Consider the following 22,185-nt stretch of genomic DNA (forward strand, 5'->3'; position numbering starts at 1 on the left):
GGCTTTGCGGACGATATCGACATTATCGGGATTGACCGTCGGGCAGTGGAAGAGGCGTTAGTGTCTTTCAAGAGGGAGACAACGAGGATCGGACTATCGGACAAAGTACGTAATAGGTTCAGTTCAGTCATTCGTCGGAGGTAGACGCGTTTTTTTAAGTGCTCCGTAATTATTTTCATTTAATTTTTTTTATTGACAAACATCGCGCGCGACCGGCAAAAATGCAGTGTAATGTGAAAACCTGTAATATCAGTGACGATCGGTTCCTATGGAAGTGCGAGTTTTGCTCCAAAAACTACCACGCGGCGTGCATTGGAGTACAACGGCACCAAGAGTGTTTTATCTTGTCCTACATGGTACCTCTATGTGACGATTGTCAGCATAATTTGAAAACCGGCATTGACACCCGCAAAGTGCTGCATCAACAGCAGCAGCTAATTAATTCAATTAGGGCGCAAACTGACGCCAATCTTCGAATAGCTGCTGATCTGAAAAAGCTCAGCGCAATGGGTCAATTATTTGACCAAATTGAGCTTCAGCTCAAGGAATCGGTGCTGTGCATTAACAGCAGCACATCGTCGAGCGTATCAAATGCTGTATCGGCATTATCGCGTGTGGCCGAAAAATATTCAGGAAATACAAATGATATGCCCAGCAACGATTTGATTGCTCTAAAAAACCATTTAACTGGCCTTTTAGATATTTCAATGAAATCTTCAAAACAACATATTGAAGATTTTGTTGAGGCGTTAACGGTGGATCTGACTGATAAATTGAAAAAGATCTGTACCGAGGTTCAGTCGTTGAGCAGCCTAACCATTGAAATGGCTGCTCATTCCAATGAACATAACGCTAGCATTGGTACTGCCCGATTTGTGGAAAATGAGTCACCGCCAAGCCTATTACAAGAGTTGGCTGAAACTGCTGATTTAATCTCTGGTACCGCAGGTTGGCGTTTACTTGGAACTAAAAAAGTTTGGCGTTCGGACTGGACGGAATATGACAAACGTCAGAAACGCCGTGCACTACAGCAAAAAGCCAAAGAAAAGGCCCAAAAGCGGAAGAAAGCAAAGAAAAGCTTCAACACTTCTAAGAGCACGACAAATACTAATATGAACAACAAAGAAAAGCCGTTAAATGTTTTACCAAACTTTATGAACTATAACGACAGTCACTTCAGGGGCAGAAGTAACGGAAAGTGTGATCATGACAACAGCCAAAAATCAAAGGTGTTCATAAACAGATGTCGAAAAGGAAACAATTTCCTTCCACCTGACAGGGAGCTTCTGGCTGTAGCAAAAGATCGATACTCGAGACCGCCAACGAACTGCCCACCTATACAATTCCAAAGGGGGGAAACTCTAAACCCCTAACCAGTCTGCAATGGTCAACAACGTCACGTTCCCGCCACCAACCAACCAACAAACTGGATGGAGCCGAGCTGTCCTTCAACATCAGCTGCATCATGCAAATCGTGTGGATGTACCGTTATGATTCATATTACGGACACTTAAGGCCTTAGTGAAGTATAACTTAGTATAAGGCATACAAAATAAATCATTCTGTATGATTTCTCAGCGTTATCGAGCGTTGGAAACCCTTAGCTTTCGAATGGTGGGTAAAGAATACGTTTCCGCAAGTTGAATAATTTTAAATAAATCTAAATGTGTGGTTTTTCATGATTTTTATTCCGGACGCTTCCTCACTTTTGCCTCATAATCCGGGCACTTTGATTCGAATTCCGGACAGCTCATGGAAATCATTAATTGAAAAGTCAAACTATTAGTAGAAGTCGTCAAGCCACTGAAGAGACGTCTAAGGCAGTTGGGTATTATAAGTTTGCATAGATTGTTATAGAATAAGCTTATTAAAACGAGCCTCGAAACTTAGAAATTTTGAACAGCAAAAATTGAAACATTTCGTGTGAAATGTTTCCCATACAAAGTAGAGTGTCCGGAATTTGAAGCTGTCCGTAATATGATTCAAAACGGTACTAGGTACTCGTGTTTTCAACGAAACTGACGCTCTCCCTAGATGAAGAAAACAACAATGACGTGTTAGATCTAAATATATCTTCAAATTTAATAAGTACCGAATTGCAAGATGAAGAGGTAACTAATCTAAGTAAATCAGATTGTTCTACTACTTTTAAAACTTCTTCACAGTTAGGTACAGAAGTTTTGGTTTATTGCCAAAACTTTAACCGTATGAAAAGCGCTTTTAAGATGAAAGAAATCCATAGTAGAATTTTAACATGTACTTACACAGTTATTTTGGCAACAGAAACTAGCTGGGATGAAACTGTGAATAGTGAAGAAATTTTTGGAATTAATTATGATGTTTTTAGGAATGATCGTTACTGTCAAACGCCTGAGAAGAAGTCAGGAGGAGGAGTCTTAATTGCTGTCTCTACATTGTTTAGTGCAGAAATCATAGAAACCACTAAATTTAAAGAGTTCGAGCATGTATGGGTGAAAGTACACATAGCAGGCGAAACGCATGTGTTTGTGTCTGTGTATTTTCCGCCGAAAAACGCTTGTAAAATAGTTTATGAGAAATTTTACTATATTGTTGAACATGTTATTGGCGGATTTCCTCCCGAAACAAAAGTGCATATACATGGAGATTTCAATCAACGTGATATTGATTTCTTCCCAGACGTCGACAACGAGAGCATCCTGCTGCCAATATTTGGAGAAAATGAGGCTTTGCAATTTATATGTGATACATCGGCAAGTCTAGGTCTAAACCATATTAACCACGTTAAAAATCAGCAGAACTGTTATTTAGATCTCTTAATGACGAATACTGATGAAGATTTCTGTGTGGTAGAATCATTGACTCCCTTGTGGAAAACCGAACTTTTTCATACAGCTATTGAGTTTTCTTTATTCGTGCATGGAAATAACAGACCTAAAGATTGCGACTTTGAAGAAGTTCATGATTATCGTTCAGCAAATTATGACAATATAAGACAGAAAATCAATCAAGTAAGTTGGCAAAATGTGTTAAGAAACGAAGATAATGTTGAATCTGCCGTTAAAATGTTCTACAAAATTTTAAACGACATAATACACGACGATATACCCTTAATAAAAAGAAGAAGGAATCATAACTCAAAGTATCCTATATGGTTTAGTGGAGAAATCAAAAATTTAAAGAATCGTAAGCAAAAGGCACATAAAATATACAAAAAATGTAATAATGATGCAAATTTAATTAACTTTTTAAATATTTGCGATCAATTAAATCTTGCCATTGATACCGCATTTGAAGAGTATAATGAACGAACTGAGCGTGAATTGAAATCATGTCCTAAAAATTTCTTTAATTACGTTAAAACAAAAACCAAATCTAACAACTTTCTATCTGAAATGCACCTTGATGATAAAATTGGTGTGAACCCTGAAGAAAGCTGCAATCTGTTTGCAACATTTTTTCAAGACGTTTACACTACTTATTCGGAAAATAATCGAGATCGTGAATATTTCTCATTTCTTCCGGAAGCCCCAAATGACATTTGCGTCAATCAAATCAAAGTACATGATATTGTAGATGCACTAAAAAGTCTAGATGTCTCCAAAGGTGCTGGACCTGACGGGATTCCACCTGTGTTTTTGAAAATGTTATCAATCGAACTTGCATCTCCGCTATTTTGGCTCTACAATATGTCTCTGCAATCAGGTAGTTTCCCTGAAACATGGAAAAGCTCATTTTTAGTGCCGATCTTTAAAAGTGGCAAAAAATCTGACATACGTAATTATCGTGGGATAGCCATTATCTCTTGTATTCCAAAGATTTTCGAGGCAATAATAAATAAAATTTTATTTGATATGATTAAAAACAGAATAACTCATACTCAGCATGTTTTTTTTTTTAAGGGACGCTCAACATGCACAAACTTGCTGGAGTTCATTCATTATTCTTTGACAGCCATGGATAATGGTAATCACGTGGAAGCTCTCTATACAGATTTCAGTAAAGCTTTGACATACCAATGTTGCTTTTTAAGTTAGAAAAAATAGGATTTCAACCGGACCTTCTTAAATGGGTAGAGTCTTATCTTACTAATCGTCAACAAATAGTTAGATACAAAGGAGTAAAATCTATTCCAATTAAAGTTACATCGGGAGTTCCTTAAGGGTTTCATTTAGGGCCATTATTCTTTATTTTATACGTTAACGACATTTCCTTCATTCTGAAAAAAGTGAAAGCTCTCATATATGCTGATGACATGAAACTGTTTCTTGAAATAGTAAACGATGAAGATATACATACTTTTCAAAATGAAATTGATATGTTTTACAAATGGTGCAATAAAAGCCTTCTTCAATTGAACGTGAAAAAATGTAATTCTACATCCTTTAGCAGAAAACGTAGTATACCTAACACAACAGTCTACCTAGGGAATCGACTAGTAGAAAAATGCGTAAGAATAAGAGATCTAGGAGTGATTTTAAATTCCAAAGTTACTTTTATAGATCACTATAATACAATTATCAGCAAGGCAAACAAGATGTTAGCATTTATAAAACGATTTGGCTATAATTTTCACGATCCATACACTATAAAAACATTATACATAACCTATGTGCGTTCAATTTTAGAATACTGTAGCATAGTTTGGTCACCATTTTCATCAACCCATGAAAATCGTATAGAATCAGTTCAAAAACAATTTCTGTTGTTCGCACTTCGAAAATTAGGTTGGACAAGGTTACCTCTACCATCTTATGAAGCACGATGCATGCTCATTAATATTCAAACATTGAAGAAACGTCGCGAATTTGCAATGGTCTCGTTCGTAAACGATATAGTTTCGCATCGTATTGACTCGATGACACTTTTATCAAAATTAAATTTTTATGCTCCTTCAAGGCAACTGCGAAGTCGTAGTATTTTTTTATACAAACCATATGCCAAATTTTAACCTTTAAATCAAATAATGTCTGTTTACAATAAACATTGCGAAACCATTGACTTTACTATGACGAAATCAGAACTAAAACAAAAATTTATGTCATATCAAAATTCGAACTAGATTAAGAAAATAACGTTTTCAAACTATATAATATTAAGTGTAAAATTGTAACAAAATGGTCTACTTCTGATTGACGACATGAAATAAATAAATAAAATAAAAGGTGGTGGTCAACGTGGGTCCGGACATGTTTGTGGTAGCGAAATGGTGCAAGGTGGTCAAAAGTTCGAAGTGGTGGAAGAATTTGAGTATCTTTGAACACTAGTGACGTGCGATAATGATGTTACCCGCGTAGCCTACGAACGAAAACAAAATTCGCGTTGTACGAGACACCGATCCTTCCGGTTGTCTTATATGGCCACGAATCATGGACATTGAAGGTAACTATAATTCTTTTATTATATTTTACAGACGAAGAGACTGGCTGTTCTATAGGAGATTATTCGATTTCGATAAGGAGACGTTGGAACTATGAAAACAATTGTGCATCTGTAGTGTGCTATGTTTCTACTGGTAAGCATATCTTAGTCAAAACTGCTTCATAAGTTCCGTTAATCTTCCCATCTATCGTTTCAGGCCTAGCAACATCAACGACCAAGCTGGCGGAATTGAGTGACGACTTTCTGCAGCACCACAATCAGCTGGCCCAGAGCATTAGTCGGGAGCAGATCCACGACACGATAGCGTACGTACTACGGAAACTGCTCCAAGACTACCCGGTCGGGAATAGTCCCACGAACGAGTCCGGGTCGTCATCTTCGGACGAGCAGAACAACCACAACAGTCATCACCATCACCCGCACTACTATCACCAAGTGAGTCACCACAGAACCACGGACGGAGCAGAACCCACAGCCGACAGTGGCAAACCGACCGTTCACCTGCGCATCTTCTATCAGGTATCGGCGATTGGATCCGTCCAGTCGCTAGTGGAAGCAATCGAAAGTTTTCTCAGCTTACCGTCCAACACGGTCCGGATCGCGTACACCGTCGTTCCGGCGTGCCATTTGCAAAATTTTAGCACCTTTATATCGATCTGTGGCCTGCGGCATCACGAATAAATTCAGAGGAAGCTTACAAGGTTTGTTCTGTCATCGACCAGCGCTTCTTTGCTATCACATTTTTTACACAAATACGACGTTTTCCAATTTTACGTGTTACTCAAAGCTAAAGTTTAAGCAGAATCAGTTGTAAGAAATCCTTAATCGAAACCGTGAAAAAAAATTTAAAATAACAAGCGGAGGTATTCCCTGATGCTGTTGCAAAGTACGAAACTGAAGGGAGTGAATCAAACAGTTGAAAACAAATTTATATGCAAGTTCTAGCGGCATGTCAGCATGAGAAAATATTTACGAAGAAGGAACCTAAGCGAAGACGGATTGTTCATAGAATGCTACTCTTAATCAAAGTCAGCTAAAAGTATATATAATATATTGAATGTTAATAAAGAAAAGTAATTTGATGAACCAATGCAAGAAGTAGGACGTGGAAGTGGTGTTATATTTATCCGAAATGACAGTTTGAAGGATAATCATTTGAGACGCCGACGTATGAATCACGATCTATATCGGAGGTTGCCCTTTTATGCACTGATAAAAATCCACACGTTTGATCTGTGTGTTTAAACTTATGGATCGTGTGTACACTTTAAATTTTTTAGTTTTGCTTTATGGACTGATTCAACATCCGACAACACTGATTCCATAAATTTTCCACATAAGTTCCAAAAGCTTTCCCGTTCAGATTTGTATGCGTCAACCTATGGGTGTGAAGGGACTAGCGATTGGAAGCTCGGTACGTGGAGCTGCAAATCACTCAACTTCATCGGGAGCTGGTTTACCGGAAGAGGATGAGCTGGATGAAGCCCCACTTAAGGATTGCTGGACAGTGAAAACAATCATCAACAATGCAGCTGAAAGCAACGTCGGGAACGTGGGCCGGAGTCGACGGAACGATTGGTTCGACGAGGAATGTAGGCAGATTATGAAGAAGAAGAATGCAGCGCGAGCGGTCATGCTGCAGCAAGGGACCCGGCAGAACGAGGAACGTTATAGACGGAAAAGGCAACAGCAGTCCCGCCAATTTCGGGAGAAAAAAACGCCGCCTGGAGGGGATGGAGTGCGAGGAGATGGAACAGCTGTGCCAGTCTCAAGAAACACGTAAGTTCTATCAGATGCTCAACGCATCCCGCAACGGCTTCGTGCCGCTAGCCGAGATGTGCAGGATGGGTGCATTTTGACGGACGAGCGTGAGGTGATCGAATGAGGAAAGCAGCAATCCCACGAGCACCTGAATGGCGTTTAGAGCACACTGCATTGGTAGCCTTGGCCACCGCTGGCGGCTCAAAGTGGAGCAAACGATGATGTCACTTCGGGCAGTCGTTGATCCCGCAAACTTCGCCTTTGCAAGGCCAACGGGCATGGGAAGTGAGGCATCGAGCACAAAGTTTACTGCCTTCCACCTGCCATCCAAATCCAGGCTTTTGAAAGATGTACAATGCTCAATCTGGTGGCTCCCTGCGTTGCACATCGAGCACGATTTGACATTGATATTGCCAGCATCTCTTTCGTTCTGCTTTCCGTTGTTTGTTACGGATTTATTGACCTCTTCTCTTCGATTCGCTTTTGGTCAGTGAATCCATTGTCACCCAACACGCAGCAACAAAGACATTGTCACCTCCTATTCTTGTTGGAACAAATTTATTCCGCAACATGAGTTTATCATCACTTGAACAGAATATGACAAAGATCGATCACCACGTGCGCAGCGATTTTCTGGGCTTCGCATTGCAATTTTCGAGAAGTTTCTCCGTGTTGGTAAACATTGACACATTATCAAAAAGCATCTATATAACAAATTTGGTTTTGTGTTAAAAATAACTGATTAATCGCGAATCGAAAAGGTTGCAACAATGTTGCGCTCTGTGATTATCATGACAATTTTGCTTTTGATTGTGTCATTATCCGCATGCGACAAACGGTTGTGAGGGAGCTTGCTTTGTTGTTTGTTTTTCGTCTATTTTGATGATAATTTGATTCACTGCTTTTGGTTGATTCATTGAGACGTGTGTGTTCACAAACGATCGCTCTTTCTGACGACTTCGCTCATCTTTTGGTGCTTTCTGCGGGAAGCTCGCAAGCTGGGTGACGCCACTAGTCGCTGAGGATATCTTCGCCATGTATTCGCTGAACACATTTAAGTCCACCACTGGAACTTGTTCCTGATAGAGTGCCCAGCTGAATTTTACTGTAGCCGGCAGCTTATCGACCAACTCTTGTAGCAGAATCGGGTTTGCAAGATGTCTTTCTATGCCAACCGCTTTCAAATGCCCACAAAGGTTTTGAACCACCAAGCCGAAACTAACAAGCGTCTCCAAACGATCGGGCTTCGGTGGTGGTGTCGCACGAACCTTAGCAATCATATTGTTAACGATCTGTTCCGGTCGTCCATACAATTGTTGTAGAGTGGACAAAACTTGTGGCACCGTCGACGGATGAAGTAAGAAGCTACTGACGGAGTCTTTCGCACTACCCCTCAAACTGCGCTGTAGCCGCAGAAGATTTTCCGAATTAGTGTACCTACATGTATCCGTTGAGTGCTGATAGCTGCTAATAAACAGCGGCCAATCAATTGGATCCCCGGAGAAGACCGGAAGCTCTTTGGTGACCACTTGTCTAGCGGCAATTTGTTGAGGCGATGGTCCACACTGATTGCTTACATATGGAGGCACTAAATGGTGGGATGCTAGTTGCGGGTGAACCTCGGGATGAACGGTGGTGGATGCGAATGGAATTGGAGCAGGAATATTGATTCTTTCACCAAAGGCTCCAACATTTGCGGTGGTTTCTCGTCGATCGTAAGGTAAACCATCATCAACACAAATTGGAGAAGGAGGATGAGGAAGAGAAGAAGTATCTGTATTAGACGCGTTCATGGATTCAAACCTCGACAACGCACAGTGATTTTTTTTGCCGATTTTGTGATCGAAATGAAATAGCGTCTAAACCGTTGGTTTTAACGAAAAAGGTTGTTCAGGGAAGTTTCGTGATTTGTAAAAGCGCTTTTTTTGATACTAGCGGCCAGGTGATTAAATCACCTAAAAGTGAGACAAAAAAAACTTTTTTTTTATCTGTTGAAGATAGACGGTCGGTGTCTTCAGCAAAATTATAGCACATGTTAATTCAAGACACTTTGTCGAAGACACCAAATTTCTATCTCTTATACATTACAAGATATGTAATTTTTTCTTAAAATTACACTTAAAAATCAAAATTTAAGTATAACTTTTTTCTAATATTTTTGACATTTTTTGTGCCTTCTACAAAGTTGTTCATCTACCAAAACTACGTGTTTTTGCTGAACATTGCAACTTGCTATCTCTTATGGTAAAATAGTTATTTCTAAATAATCGATTTTTATGGGGCTTTATTGGACTAAGAGCATTAGTTTGGACGCACTTAGCGATTTGTGAATTTGAAAGAACTATTTTATGACTTTCAAATGACACAAAGAACTTTTGGCCAGAAGCGGTCTATTGATTGTTTTGTTTTAACTAGTTAAACCATAAAAATGCATTTAATTGCGGTTTTACGACTTTTTTCTCATTTTCATTGCGTTATTTCATATGACACATGCTGCATTTGATACGTTATGGTCATTTTCATTATTTTAAATTTATTCTCTCACCTACAGACTTCATTTAGCATGGAAATGTTTTTCTTTTTTATTTTTGTTTAAGTCATAACGTTTGACCCAACTTTTTACTCTCCATAGAGCGTTACGTAATATGTGAACGATGCCATTTGTTTGTCACGCAATTTTTATTTTTGTTGCTGCCATGTAATGTCCTTGTTCCTTCGAAAATCTCACGACACGCGACATAGCTAATAAAAATCGTTTTTGTATTATACAAATTCTTCTATGATGTAGGGACAAAATTTAAACAAAACTGATCGTGAATAATATGTGTGCCGACATTTCTATAGTGAATGTAAATTTAACTAATGCAAACAAAGCATTTACTGATTTAAAATAAAACTATACCAGTGAGCGCCAACTGCATATGAATCAGAACTTTAACTTCAGTGTTTTTGAAAACTCCGCGAATTCAGTGAGAGCTGTTGAAAAATGTCTGGTTTAACAAATACAATCATAAATTTTATTAAAATTTAGTTGTACCATTCCTTATTACAATGTTGCGTATCGCGTTACGCTCTGCCACTAACAAATAATAGTTGCGTGACAAGCAAATGGCATCGTTCACAAATTACGTAACGCTCTATGAAGAGTCATAAGTTTGGTGAAACGTTATGATTCAAACAAAAATAATAAAGATAAACATGTCCATGCTAAATGAAGTCTGTAGGTGAGGGAGTTAATAAAAATATATTGAAAATTACCATAACGTATTAAATGCAACATGTTTCATATAAAATAACGTAATGAAAACGATAAAATGTCGTGAAACCGCAATTTAATGCATTTTTATGGTTTAACCAGTTATAACATAACAATCAATAGACCGCTTCTGGCCAAAAGTTCTTTGTGTCAATTGAAAGTCATAAAATAGCCCTTTCAAAATTGCAAATCGCAAAGTGCGTCAATCTGCGTCCAAATAATGCTATTAGTCCAAAAAAGCCCCATAAAAATCGATTATTTAGAAATAACTATTTTACCATAAGAGATAGCAAGTTACAATGTTCAGCAAAAACATGTAGTTTTGGTAGATGAACAACTTTGTAGAAGGCACAAAAAATGTCAAAAATGTTAGAAAAAAGTTATACTTAAATTTTGATTTTTAAGGGTAATTTTAAGAAAAAATGACATATCTTGTAATGTATAAGAGATAGAAATTTGGTGTCTTCGACAAAGTGTCTTGAATTAACATATGCTACAACTTTGCTGAAGACACCGAGCGTCTATCTTCAACAGATAAAAAAAAGTTTTTTTTATCTCACTTTTAGGTGATTTAATCACCTGGCCGTTAGTATCAAAAGAAGCGCTTTTACAAATCAAGAAACTTCCCTGAACAAACTTTTTCGCTAAAACCAACGGTTTAGACGCTATTCTATTACGATCACAAAATCGGCAAAAAAAATCACTGTGCAACGGAGGGGGTGGTAACGGAGGAGAACAATCGCCGCTTGTTGAATGATCTTCGTTTCGATTGATGATCTGTTAAAACTCGTCGTGCAGGTCCCAGTATTCTTTCGCTGCTACACGCCGCAGAAGGATGGCTTCGTTTTCACGCTGACGACTTGAATCAATTTGAGATTGTAGCTGCAGCTCCGCCTCACGCAGGCACTGGATTTCACTCTCCAGTTCTGCCAATAGACATAAAGATTAGACCGCTATTGTCGCTGCTAATGCTGTGACAATAGAAATATTAGTAGTAGAACGCTAGTGGCGCTGTTGTCACAAAAATGAATTCATTTATGATTACCTTCAACTGTACTTTTTCAATGTTTGCCCAATGCCATGTTGCAGAGTATGATTTGTTATGTTATTAAAAATTCATTTGACACTTTGAGTCCCGGTACTCACGCTGTCAGCGCGTGGCAAACTAGATGTTGGTAACACGAACAGTAGCGACATTGGCATTCCTAGGTTAATGCTTCTACTGCTGTGACCAACATCTAGTATGTAATTTTTGGATGTGGTACTCAAAGTGTCACTTTTTTTCAATTTCACCATAGCAACCTGCTTTCAGAACCAAAACATTAACCCCGTCCGGTTTTCTTGCCTTCGCGCGCCTTTCGTGGCTTGTTGAAACAAATAGTTTTTCGTGCGTCCTGAACATTATATTCTACCTACAGAAGATACTCTCGATTAGGTGTGCTGTTGCACAGGTGATTATTGTTTTAGATGGATGATCAGTCAAACATACGACTGAAATATTAAAATGCTTCTTCATTATTCTAGGTCGCTCGTAGATTTAGCCCTCACAAGGTATGGTGCGTATCGCTTGCGTTCGTGGGACACACGAAAGCTTTCATGTAATTCAAATTGCGGCCAATGGAGTACGTCGAACTGCGACTCAAAAGACTTCTTTTCATGTGAGTTTTCCATCCGTTGTTGTTCCGGGGACAGAGGTCATTTTACCTCTCTTTCCGCGCCAACACATAAGTTAAAAACAAAACAATCAATTTGACACTTTGCGTACCGTTGGATCGCGCCAATAAAAATCAAGGCTACTGTGGTTGATTCATCATCATCACAGCCACAGTATGGGACACACAGCGCCTCTAGCGTTCTAAATCTAATACTTCTATTGTTCTGCCACCTGAAGCCGAAGAGCTTCGCATTCTCTCTTGCTTTCCATGAGCTGATCGTGCAAATCTTTTTCAGAAGTGCACATTCGCTCCTTTTCTTCAACAAGCCGCTTCTCGAGAATTTGAATTTGTGTTTTCAAATCTATCCATTCATTGTCTCGCTTGTTCAGCTGAATACGTAATCCTTCCTCCGAATTCCGAACTAGCTTCAACTCGGCTTTATGTTATAACTGCATACTTTTAATCCGATGCATCAGATCGACTTCTCTTTGCCGTCTTTCGTCGATGTCAACCTGATGTTTCACTACAAGTTCCTGCATTGCCCGGCGTTCCGCTTCCGTGTGCTGTTGTTGCTGTAACGTAATCTGACTTCGGAGCTCACCAGTTTGAACGCTCCAACGCTTGTAGCAATGGGAGCCGAAACGATTAATCCTCGGATCTACGCCTGCTAGCGGTAATTCCTCAACCTTCAACAGATCAGTGTATGGCTGCAGATCAACGAAAGGCAAATTGGATGGTCCTTTGTCTTCATTGTACGTATCTCCTCCAACGGCGCCTTCCAGAGACACTTCTGATTCATCTCCAATCGTAATGCTTCCAAGCGTGCGTGCGATCGATTTTGCCTCTGATCCTGCATCCCGTATAGCGTTACCAGTGAGTGGTGGAACTGTGGATGTGCTAGCCTTCAGTGGTGTTGAGGAATGTTGTACAATCTGCGGATTTCCTGATCGTACGTCGTCTGGTAGGTCAGAGATGGTAGCGATTGACGTAATCTGTTCTACGACATTCCGGCCGGCATTCTCGGGCGTTCTACCAACTGACTGCCTGACCCAATCCTCCGTGCGCTTGGTACTACTCCGGCTACTACGCATACTACGTACGCTACCCTCTTCACCATCTTGCTGGCTTAACAACTCATGTTTCCGTGCGATGAATTATCTTTCTCGGTCCAATTTCTCCTGAAGTCGACGTTCTTGCAGAGCTCGCTCCATCTCGATCCTTTCACGACTCAAATCCTCCATAAGCTTCTTTTGTTCATCCAGACGTTTCAGCTCACGATCGATTCTGGCCCTGCGTGCACTAGATGAGCTAGAAATTCCCCTTGCTACGCTCACCGTTCTCGCCGGTACAAGCGGATCACCGCTTGGCCTACATTTCTCACACTCGAAAGTAGTCATACGTATCACTCAAAATAATCCAAACGTCATTGTTACGTGAAAACATACGTGGTTTTTTTCCATCGCACTTTCCACGTAGCTCTTACGTTAATCATAGGTAGCCCAGAATGAACGCATGAACTTTTGAACTTCGTCCATTCAACCGGCGCAACACGTAAGAGCTACGTGGATTTTCCGGAAGCCTTTACGAAGCGTTTTAATAGGACCTAGATGGTTTTGCATTAAATTTAACTGGAATAAAGACCAAACTTATCTCTAATAGGCTTTGGAAGAAAACTAATTCCCAATTGGAAAATGTAAACAGACCTAAAAAAGATTGTGATATTTTTATATTCAATCTGAGCATTGTGAATCCTGTTTCCCAAATGTTGTGAGTTTGTGCTGTCTTGTTGTAGCCTTCGCCTTCGGCGTGCTATAATTGATAGAGGTTATAAATCAGGTATAAAATATGAAATAATGCAGGGATTCTTCGGTATTCAAAGCATATTTACCTTGAAATCAATCTAACACAGGGTTTAAAGTTCAGCAGCTTCTGAAGTTCCTCAAAAATCAAGCGGGCGCCATCTTAGGATTTGCGCTCAACACCGAATGTACGCACAACATGCAGATGTCAAAATGAACTTAGGCACTTACGTGAATTTCACGTAAGTGCGATAGGTAACCTCAGTAACAATTACCGATTCACTATTTGATGGTTATGAATGGCTTAGTGATCTTTATCTTAGTAAGGTAAAGTGGAGGCAAAATGAATTTGGAATGATCTACGTGATTTTTCACGTAGCAATGACGTTTGGATTTTTTTGAGTGTACCGTAGCCGTGCTGACATTCGCACAGGAGAAATGGTACCACAGAGTACACTGAACCAAGAAATATCATAGAAAACATTAAAAACCTCACATACCCTTGCGATAATTGAAATCCGATTCATTTCATGTGCATCCATTGATATTCATTGAAAGAACAAATAAAGCTTATTATGATATTTCATACCATTCATTTACCACCACTGTGGATTGTATATGACATAAAGTCATGTATGTCATACGATGAATGTTATGTGATTTTCCAATGTGAAAAAATTTACTCTTATTATTTTCGTATTTGATTCGTACTTTCGTGATGGCGAATTTGGCTCTGATAATTTCATTGGATTTAAATCAGTTTAATTGTAAGCGACATGAATTGGAACTGTGAAATAGGTAACGAATATGTAATACAAGGGTAAGTAAAATATTCAAAACACAAATAGAACGTAAATAAATTTTGGAATTAAATTTACAGGAAACATCAAAAACTTTGGAACGAGAACGAAAGGGACAGAAAGTTCAGCACGGCCAGAAGTATGGGATGTGATTTTTTAAGTTATAATTATATCAATTAAAGTGATTAGCTATGAAATGTAATTGATAATTTATTAAAAAAAATTCATTATACTATCATTTAAAAACCATTGACAATGTTTATATTTGTCATCGGAATATAACATAACATTCATTAGCAACATATAATGGTTCATATCTTCAATTTTCATGAAATGTATGTGTTTTATCAGATGAATCTAATTAAAACGAAATCTCACAAGTTTATGTGATAAGTTGATGAGCGTTATGTGAAAAGCTCTATGGAAAAAAACTATATGTGTTTTCAGATAAATCGGACATGATTACTTGGTTCAGTGTACACTTCTGACATTGTACCATGCACGGTAAAAAATCAGCACGTTCGATTGAATAGATTGATCACTTGACTCAATTCAAAACACCTATCACCATGATTTGAAGAGTTTCAACTTTGGATTTGCTCTACTGTCTCTAGAACTAGACTCTGAAGTGAAAAGCCGTTGATTTTGAACATCATGTCTTTTGTATGAGAGCAAACATTGACAGCTCGTTGTAGAAACTGATGGAAGTCAATTCAATCCCTTTCAACAGATGCGAGTTGGTGTCAAGGTAAGACACTAGACTTGCACTCCGAAGGTTGGTGGTTCAAATCTGGGTCAGGCAGAAATGTTTGTTTTAACTTTTTTTTTATTTAAAATCGAAACATGCAACGTTGTATTCAAGTGCTGTTACCTTGATTTTGTCAAGATTCAACAGTAGTGCAAATCCAAGTGCAGAACTATTGATAGCATGGTGCTTATTTTTTACCGTGTGTATTTTTCTGCGTTGCTCGGCCGATCACAACCGACACAACACCGTATCTCACCTCCATCGTTGTCTACCATGGATGGAACGAACGAAAAATCCGACGACGCATTCGACACCTTATTGTCTTCACCCGGCAGAGTAGGGTTAGCATTCTCCTGCTGGAAAGCCCTCGTTCTCGATCGAGTCTGCCGCACGTTACTCTGGAGGTTCATTATGGACCGGTTAAAATCTTTGAGAATCTGTTGCGAACGGATTCTTTCGGAGGTCTAGCAGCAGAACACTCGTTTTAGGAGTAGATTAAGCTCAAAGCTGTAAATAGTAATTTTATTGGCAATCAATTCAAATTCTCTTGACTTATATTACGACTCACATTTTAGTCTCCGATTTAACTGTATCACTACCGATTCGCAAACAGATGATAAATTTAACTTCAAAAAATGCTATAATAAAAATGTACTAGGGGAACTTACGTACACACTTAAAAACGAAATCGCTGTTCGGTAAATTATTTTACGGTTTTGATCAGTAAATCGCAAAAAATACTGAGATGCCAGCATTTTTTAATAGAAATACTGATTTTTCGGTAATATTTTTCTTTATTCGCTGAAAACGGCAAACGCTTGTGCTGATAGCACCGTGAAATTTCAAATAACCGAGAAAATGTGAAATGTCAGTAAAATTTTAGTACCGACTTATCAGTATCAAATATTTTTTACCGAGTTTTCGTTAAAATGCAACATAAACAAGTACATAACCAAGTTTGCAATCTGTTATAAGAAAAAAATTCTTTTAGTAAGAAGCTCCTGCAACAGAATTTCTTTCGATGAGAACATTCATGGAATGGGTGGACGCAAATTTAATTTTATCGATATTTCTGCCCTCATAGCTGCTCATGGTAAGTATTCAAAAATCTTTCGACGGACCAGAATTGCAACCGTTGCCGCCAATGTTTGCACAGCTAAACTCGCACAGCATCGAACTGGCTAGGAAGATAGCAGATCAGATTCTTTTGTTGCACAGATTTGTTATCTTTCGTGAAATATAACGCAACACCAACAGGTTAGTCCAGCATCACATGTTTTCTATTCCATATTGCCGAGAGGCCGTTCTTTTCTTATATGACCGCGGATTTCAAGCCTCTTGTCGGAGGCTAGTTGGGCCCATATGGTGTGCGATCTTCCGACAAGCCAGACGTCGCGAAAATCGAGTTTGGGATGCATTACAATAGGATACCAGATTCAAACCATGAGCAATCGACAGAGGCGAAATATGAGAATTATGAAGATGAATTTGAAATCAATAAAATAATGGTCAAATGCAGGACAACTGAATGGGATTGGGGCCGTTGAGAAAACTGAAAAATCAGCAATCAAAGTAAACAAAAAGAACTTTTTCGGTAAAGTTCTTTTTGTTTACTTTTGAAAGTAAAGTTATTAACAGATTGTTACTGACTTTATCGGTACTTATTTGACATTTCAATATTTTCTAGTTTGCGGAGTTTACGGTACGACTTAACTCTGCTGTTCAAAAACCCAGTAAAATTTTATCGACTTCAGTAATAAAATCTTAGTGTGTACCGACTTAACTCTGCTGTTCAAAAACCCAGTAAAATTTTACCGACTTCGGTAATAAAATCTTAGTGTGTATTCTCGGCAGTCTAAGCCGATGCCGCGCTTCTTTTGTGATTTTCTCGGACATCAGCAGACAAATTACGTGTTCGTTTGTTTACATTTATGCGCTGCTCAATCCTCTATCGATTCACACCGACAGACTTGTTAAAATCTTTCTGGAAACGTTTTTGCAACGTAAAATGTTTTAAGTTCCGGAACCAGACCGGATTGGGGTGTAACTTTTACTCACTTCTACGGACAACGGCAAACCGAACTGGGAGATTATCACTCAACTAATACAGGGGGAACTTGGGGGTTTTCTCACTTGGGAATAAACACGACTTGTACGTTTGAGGTGTCAAACTGAAGAGAGCCTCTTTGGGCTTGTTTATTGTAAATATAGTTCGACAGCAGTGTTGCCAGTTTCTGCTGAATAGTTTATGGGGTGCTGAATACACTCATAAATGTTTTTATACAAAGTATATAATTTCGATATACATCACAACGCTGCGAACATCTGTTGTCAGTGTGACTATTGTCGACAGCTTCATTCTCTTCGGCAACTTTCCCATAAGCGCTGCAGGTGAATCTGTTCGGCAGCTCTAAATCAGTCGCATTTTGAGGCGTGTTCATTTGATTTGATGACATCTCTGGCAAAATTGTTTGTGTCGTCTCGGAAATCTCGTCAGCGGGAAGCTGACAGAACGAAGAATCATCTGAATGTTTTCATTGGTGTGCTCTGATAAAAAATACTGCCGAAGCCGTAAGTCTCCCTATTAAATACTATTTAAATTCAGTTTATTTTCAAACTTTTGTACCTTTTCAATTCAGAAAATTTTACAATCTATCAAATGAAATTTCTCAATACAAATAATCTCCTACGCATTTAATTTAAATTGTCATACCAGAAGATCTCATACTGTCTGTTGACTTTTAGGTAGCTCACCATGGTTCTCAGTAGAGGTGTTCGATACGAGGGGCTGTTGCGGCGAACAAATAACTAATGAATAACTAAAAAAAATGGCCTATTTTAATATTTTAAAAATATTATTGCATTAAACTCGATATACTTCAAATATTATTATGATTCAGAATAGTTTCAATATTCTCATTGTATCATCAAAACGTATTTATTTTGACATAAAATATAAAAATTTTGAAAATCAGCCAAAAGTTGTTCTTAGAAAAACTTTTTTATTAAAAATTTCTCCGTCATGAAACTTTGTCCCAAACATCTGTTTACTATCAAGATTCTACGGTGAAAATTTAAAAAAAATATTAAAAATTGGGTTTTTGTGTAATTTAAAATTTAATTTTATTTTTGAATTTTTCATGTAAAAACATAAAATATTTTATCGGTGTATATTTATTTTTTGGAGGCCAAACGGTTCACTACAACTTCTTCATAGAACATTTTTCTCTAAAGTCAACAGTTTCGGAGTTAGAATTTTTCAAAAAAGGTGCATGCAAAAAATTATAGGCCATACCAAAGACATAAGCATTAAGCATTTCACACAAATTCGTAGGTGGTACAGTCCTAGACCATTGTATGAGGGTTGCCTCCTTCCCGGCCGTTACCAAAGTCAGAAATTTGGGACTAACATCTAATTCTTAGACAAGATTGACGCATCCTCCAACAGTCGAGAGCTGTCCTAGCCACGTCCTTGCGAAAGCTGGGGAATGGGAAAGGGTGATTGATTGAACGCCTACTTAAGAAAGATGCAAAAAATTCTACGACCTCTCATAGATGTTAAGGAATGTTGATGGAAAGGGTAGCGCAGTAGGGTACGTATGGTAGACGTTCGGGCCGACTAATATTTAATACTTACGCATTGTGATCATGCGCTGCTGATCAGAACAAACTCACCAAATTCCTTTTTCGAAACTCTTCTGTAATCCGTCACTCCTCTAGCAATGATCACTATATAACATAAACGGAGGAGAGTCGGAATAATCCCAAAAGACTTCCCCACGACCCAACTTTCAACGACTCAGCTGGACGTTCTCCAGGAGGCACTGCTGCTTCGGGTAGAACAACAACGGAACTCGACAATGAAGCCCAAGTTCTCTAATCTTATCTACAAGTCTGGCCATATGGTTCTTATTTGTAAGGATCAGGAGACTGCGGAATGGGTAAAGGAGATAACACCTGCATTAAAACCCCTGGAAGGCGTTGAGTTGGTTGCAATGGATGAGGATAAGATTCAACGTCCAGAACTGATTCGAGCCTTCTTCCCTCAAAGCGCACAATACACCGATGATCGTATCAAAGCTCTCATCGAGAGTCAGAACAATCTGATAACCAACAATTGGCGTGTCATGCAACGGCTCACTCCTAACAACAAGCATGTGGTGTTGGTCTTTAATGTAGATGGACCGTCCATGGAAAAACTCCTTCAATCCAAGTTCATTCTCAACTACCGCTTTGGAGAAATACAGTTGAGGAAAGTAAAGAGCACAACCCCAAACTCCAATGACAATTCAACTGGACAGCCGACCCAAGAGAAATCTAAGGAGGCCTCTAGTAGCATCCCACAACCAACACCCACCATACAGGCTAGCTTGTCTTCCTCTGATGGAAAAGATGCATGTTTGACCTCACTTCCTGGCCCAAGCGGTGTCACCCAATAAGGGCAGTGGAAATGTCAATAGTGTAAAATTGACCACAGGGGATAAACCAGCAGGCCTAGGTAAGGGAAAGGACAAAAACCAAAATCTAAGACATCCCCCAAAATCAAAAGTTGATGATCCGCAACATCCAAGGAAGGACGGCAAACGTCCGGGAAATGCGGAACGACTCAGCAATGATTAAAATCCTCCAAGTGAATCTCCATCATGCTCAGTGCGCAACAGATGTGCTTTGCAGGAGGTTCACAAAAGAACACCTTTCCATGGCACTGATTCAAGAGCCATGGGTCAACAAAACTCGAATAAAAGGTATTCAACTAAACTCGTGTAGGTTGGTATATGATGACAGCCAGCTCTCTCCCAGCTCCCAGCAGCTATTCTAATACGCAATGATACTAAATGTTTTCCGATTCTACCCCATTACCCCGAATCCCATTTCCCCGAATGCCATCACCCTGATTGCCATTACCCCGAATGTACAATTTCCCTGAATTCCATCACCCCGAATGCTATTTCTCCGAATTTACAATTATCTTGTATTATGACGTTGATGACATTTCCCCATGATTTTGGGATTCGGGGTCATGTCATTCGGGGTTATGGGTCGTTCGGGGATTTGGAATTCGGGGTAATGGCATTCGGGTTAGTGGGATTCGGGGTAATGGGGTAGAATCATGTTTTCCAATTACAGAATTCATCAAAAGGGACATCGTGGCGGTCAGGATGGAGGTTTCTACTGCTAGGGGCAGTACTGAGATCATTATGGTTTCGGCGTATTTTCCTGGCGACGCAGAAGACATTCCTCCTCCAGAGATGGCTGCTCTTGTCTCTTACAGTCAAAAACACAACATCCCCTTCGTCATCGGTTGTGACGCCAATGCTCATCACCTTGTATGGGGAAGTACAAACACAAATATCAGAGGTGAGCATCTTTTGCAGTTTCTTTCCTCCAAAAATATTGACATATGCAATGTCGGTGATAAGCCTACATTTGAAAACATCTTACGACAAGAAGTCCTTGATCTGACTTTATGCAGTCAATCCATCTCGGATAAAATAAAAAACTGGCATGTTTCTAATGAAATATCTATGTCAGACCATAAACATATAGTCTTCGAGTGGGAAGGAGGTCTAATGACTCAAAAGTCGTTTAAAGATCCCAAGAAAACTGATTGGGAAACCTACTCAGCTATTCTCCGTTCTGAAGACTATATAATAGAGCCGAATATTCAGACTATTATACAGTTAGAAGCAGCTTCGGATTCTATTAAAAACAAAATTCTAAATGCTTATCAAGAGAGCTGTCCGATCAAAACAGTTAGTACGAACAGAGATGTTCCATGGTGGAACTTCAACCTTGATAAACTCAGAAAAACTGCTCGGAAGGAATTCAACCAAGCCAAACGCACTTCTGATTGGAGTCTATACCGAAAGGCTCTGACAGAGTATAACAAAGAAATGAGGAGCAAAACGGAAATCATGGGTTCTCATGTGTGGAAGCATTGAGAAAACTCCCGTAGCTGCTTGACTTCATAAAACTCTTTCGAAGGATCACTCCAATGGTTTGGGAAGTCTTCAAAGGACTGACGGTTCACTCACTGTGGAACCTCGGGAAACTAAGAGTTCACTTTCCTGATTCAATCCCACAAACGAGTCTAAATGCTGAAGGTGCCATACTTGACGTCTCAGTTCCACACGGGTTCCTATCAGGGGACTCAGGAACAAAAAGGGACGCAATAAAGGTTGCCAAAGAAGCTTTTACTCGCGATAGGGTTGTTAGGGCAGTGAGATCTTTCGAGCCATTCTGCTGGCATGGATGGAATCTTCCCAGCGCTTATCCAAAAAAAGGAAGAGACACTGATTCCACACATGGTAGAGATTTTTAAGGCAAGTTTAGTTCTGGGACACATTCCAAACGATTGGCGTCAAGTTCGAGTTGTATTTATTCCAAAATCAGGAAAAAAGGACAAAACCAGCCCTAAAGCATTCCGACCGATAAGCCTATCCTCGGTAATGCTTAAAATCATGGAGAAGGTATTATGCGAGTATATAGATTCTAAATTTATGAAAACTATGCCTCTTTCTAAATCCCAATTTGCTTATCAAAGAGGAAAATCAACGGTCTCAGCACTGCACACGCTAGTGAACAAGATCGAGAAAACCTTTAATGCAAAAGAAATCGCTTTTATAGCATTTCTTGATATTGAGGGCGCGTTCGATAACGCTTCTTATTCGTCTATAGGTTCGGCAATGTTGAGGAGAAACTTCGACCCATGCATTGCAACCTGGGTACATGCTATGCTAGCAAATCGACAGATCTCATCAGAGCTGAGTGATTCGCGCATTACTGTAATGGCTACAAGGGGATG

General features: G+C 39.3%; 1 protein-coding gene and 1 long non-coding RNA gene across 6 annotated transcripts in view; both read left to right on the top strand.

Annotated features, from left to right (window-relative positions):
- Positions 1-6,459, top strand: part of LOC5571896 — a 58,520-nt gene extending 52,061 nt beyond the window's left edge. For all 5 annotated transcript variants that reach the window (XM_021855396.1, XM_021855394.1, XM_021855397.1 and 2 more), the window contains 2 exons: positions 5,393-5,494; positions 5,558-6,459. In XM_021855396.1, coding sequence (XP_021711088.1) covers positions 5,393-5,494; positions 5,558-6,042 — 587 coding nt within the window. In that variant the 3' untranslated portion in view covers positions 6,043-6,459. The remainder of the gene's footprint in view (positions 1-5,392; positions 5,495-5,557) is intronic.
- A 2,341-nt stretch (positions 6,460-8,800) lies between these two features.
- On the top strand, positions 8,801-14,881 carry LOC110678766. The gene is made up of 3 exons (XR_002501923.1): positions 8,801-8,842; positions 14,593-14,652; positions 14,713-14,881. It is a non-coding gene; the product is annotated as an uncharacterized LOC110678766 (long non-coding RNA).
- Positions 14,882-22,185: the final 7,304 nt, after the last annotated feature.

This window comes from Aedes aegypti, chromosome 3 (assembly GCF_002204515.2).
Source record: "Aedes aegypti strain LVP_AGWG chromosome 3, AaegL5.0 Primary Assembly, whole genome shotgun sequence".
Lineage (NCBI taxonomy): Eukaryota > Metazoa > Arthropoda > Insecta > Diptera > Culicidae > Aedes > Aedes aegypti.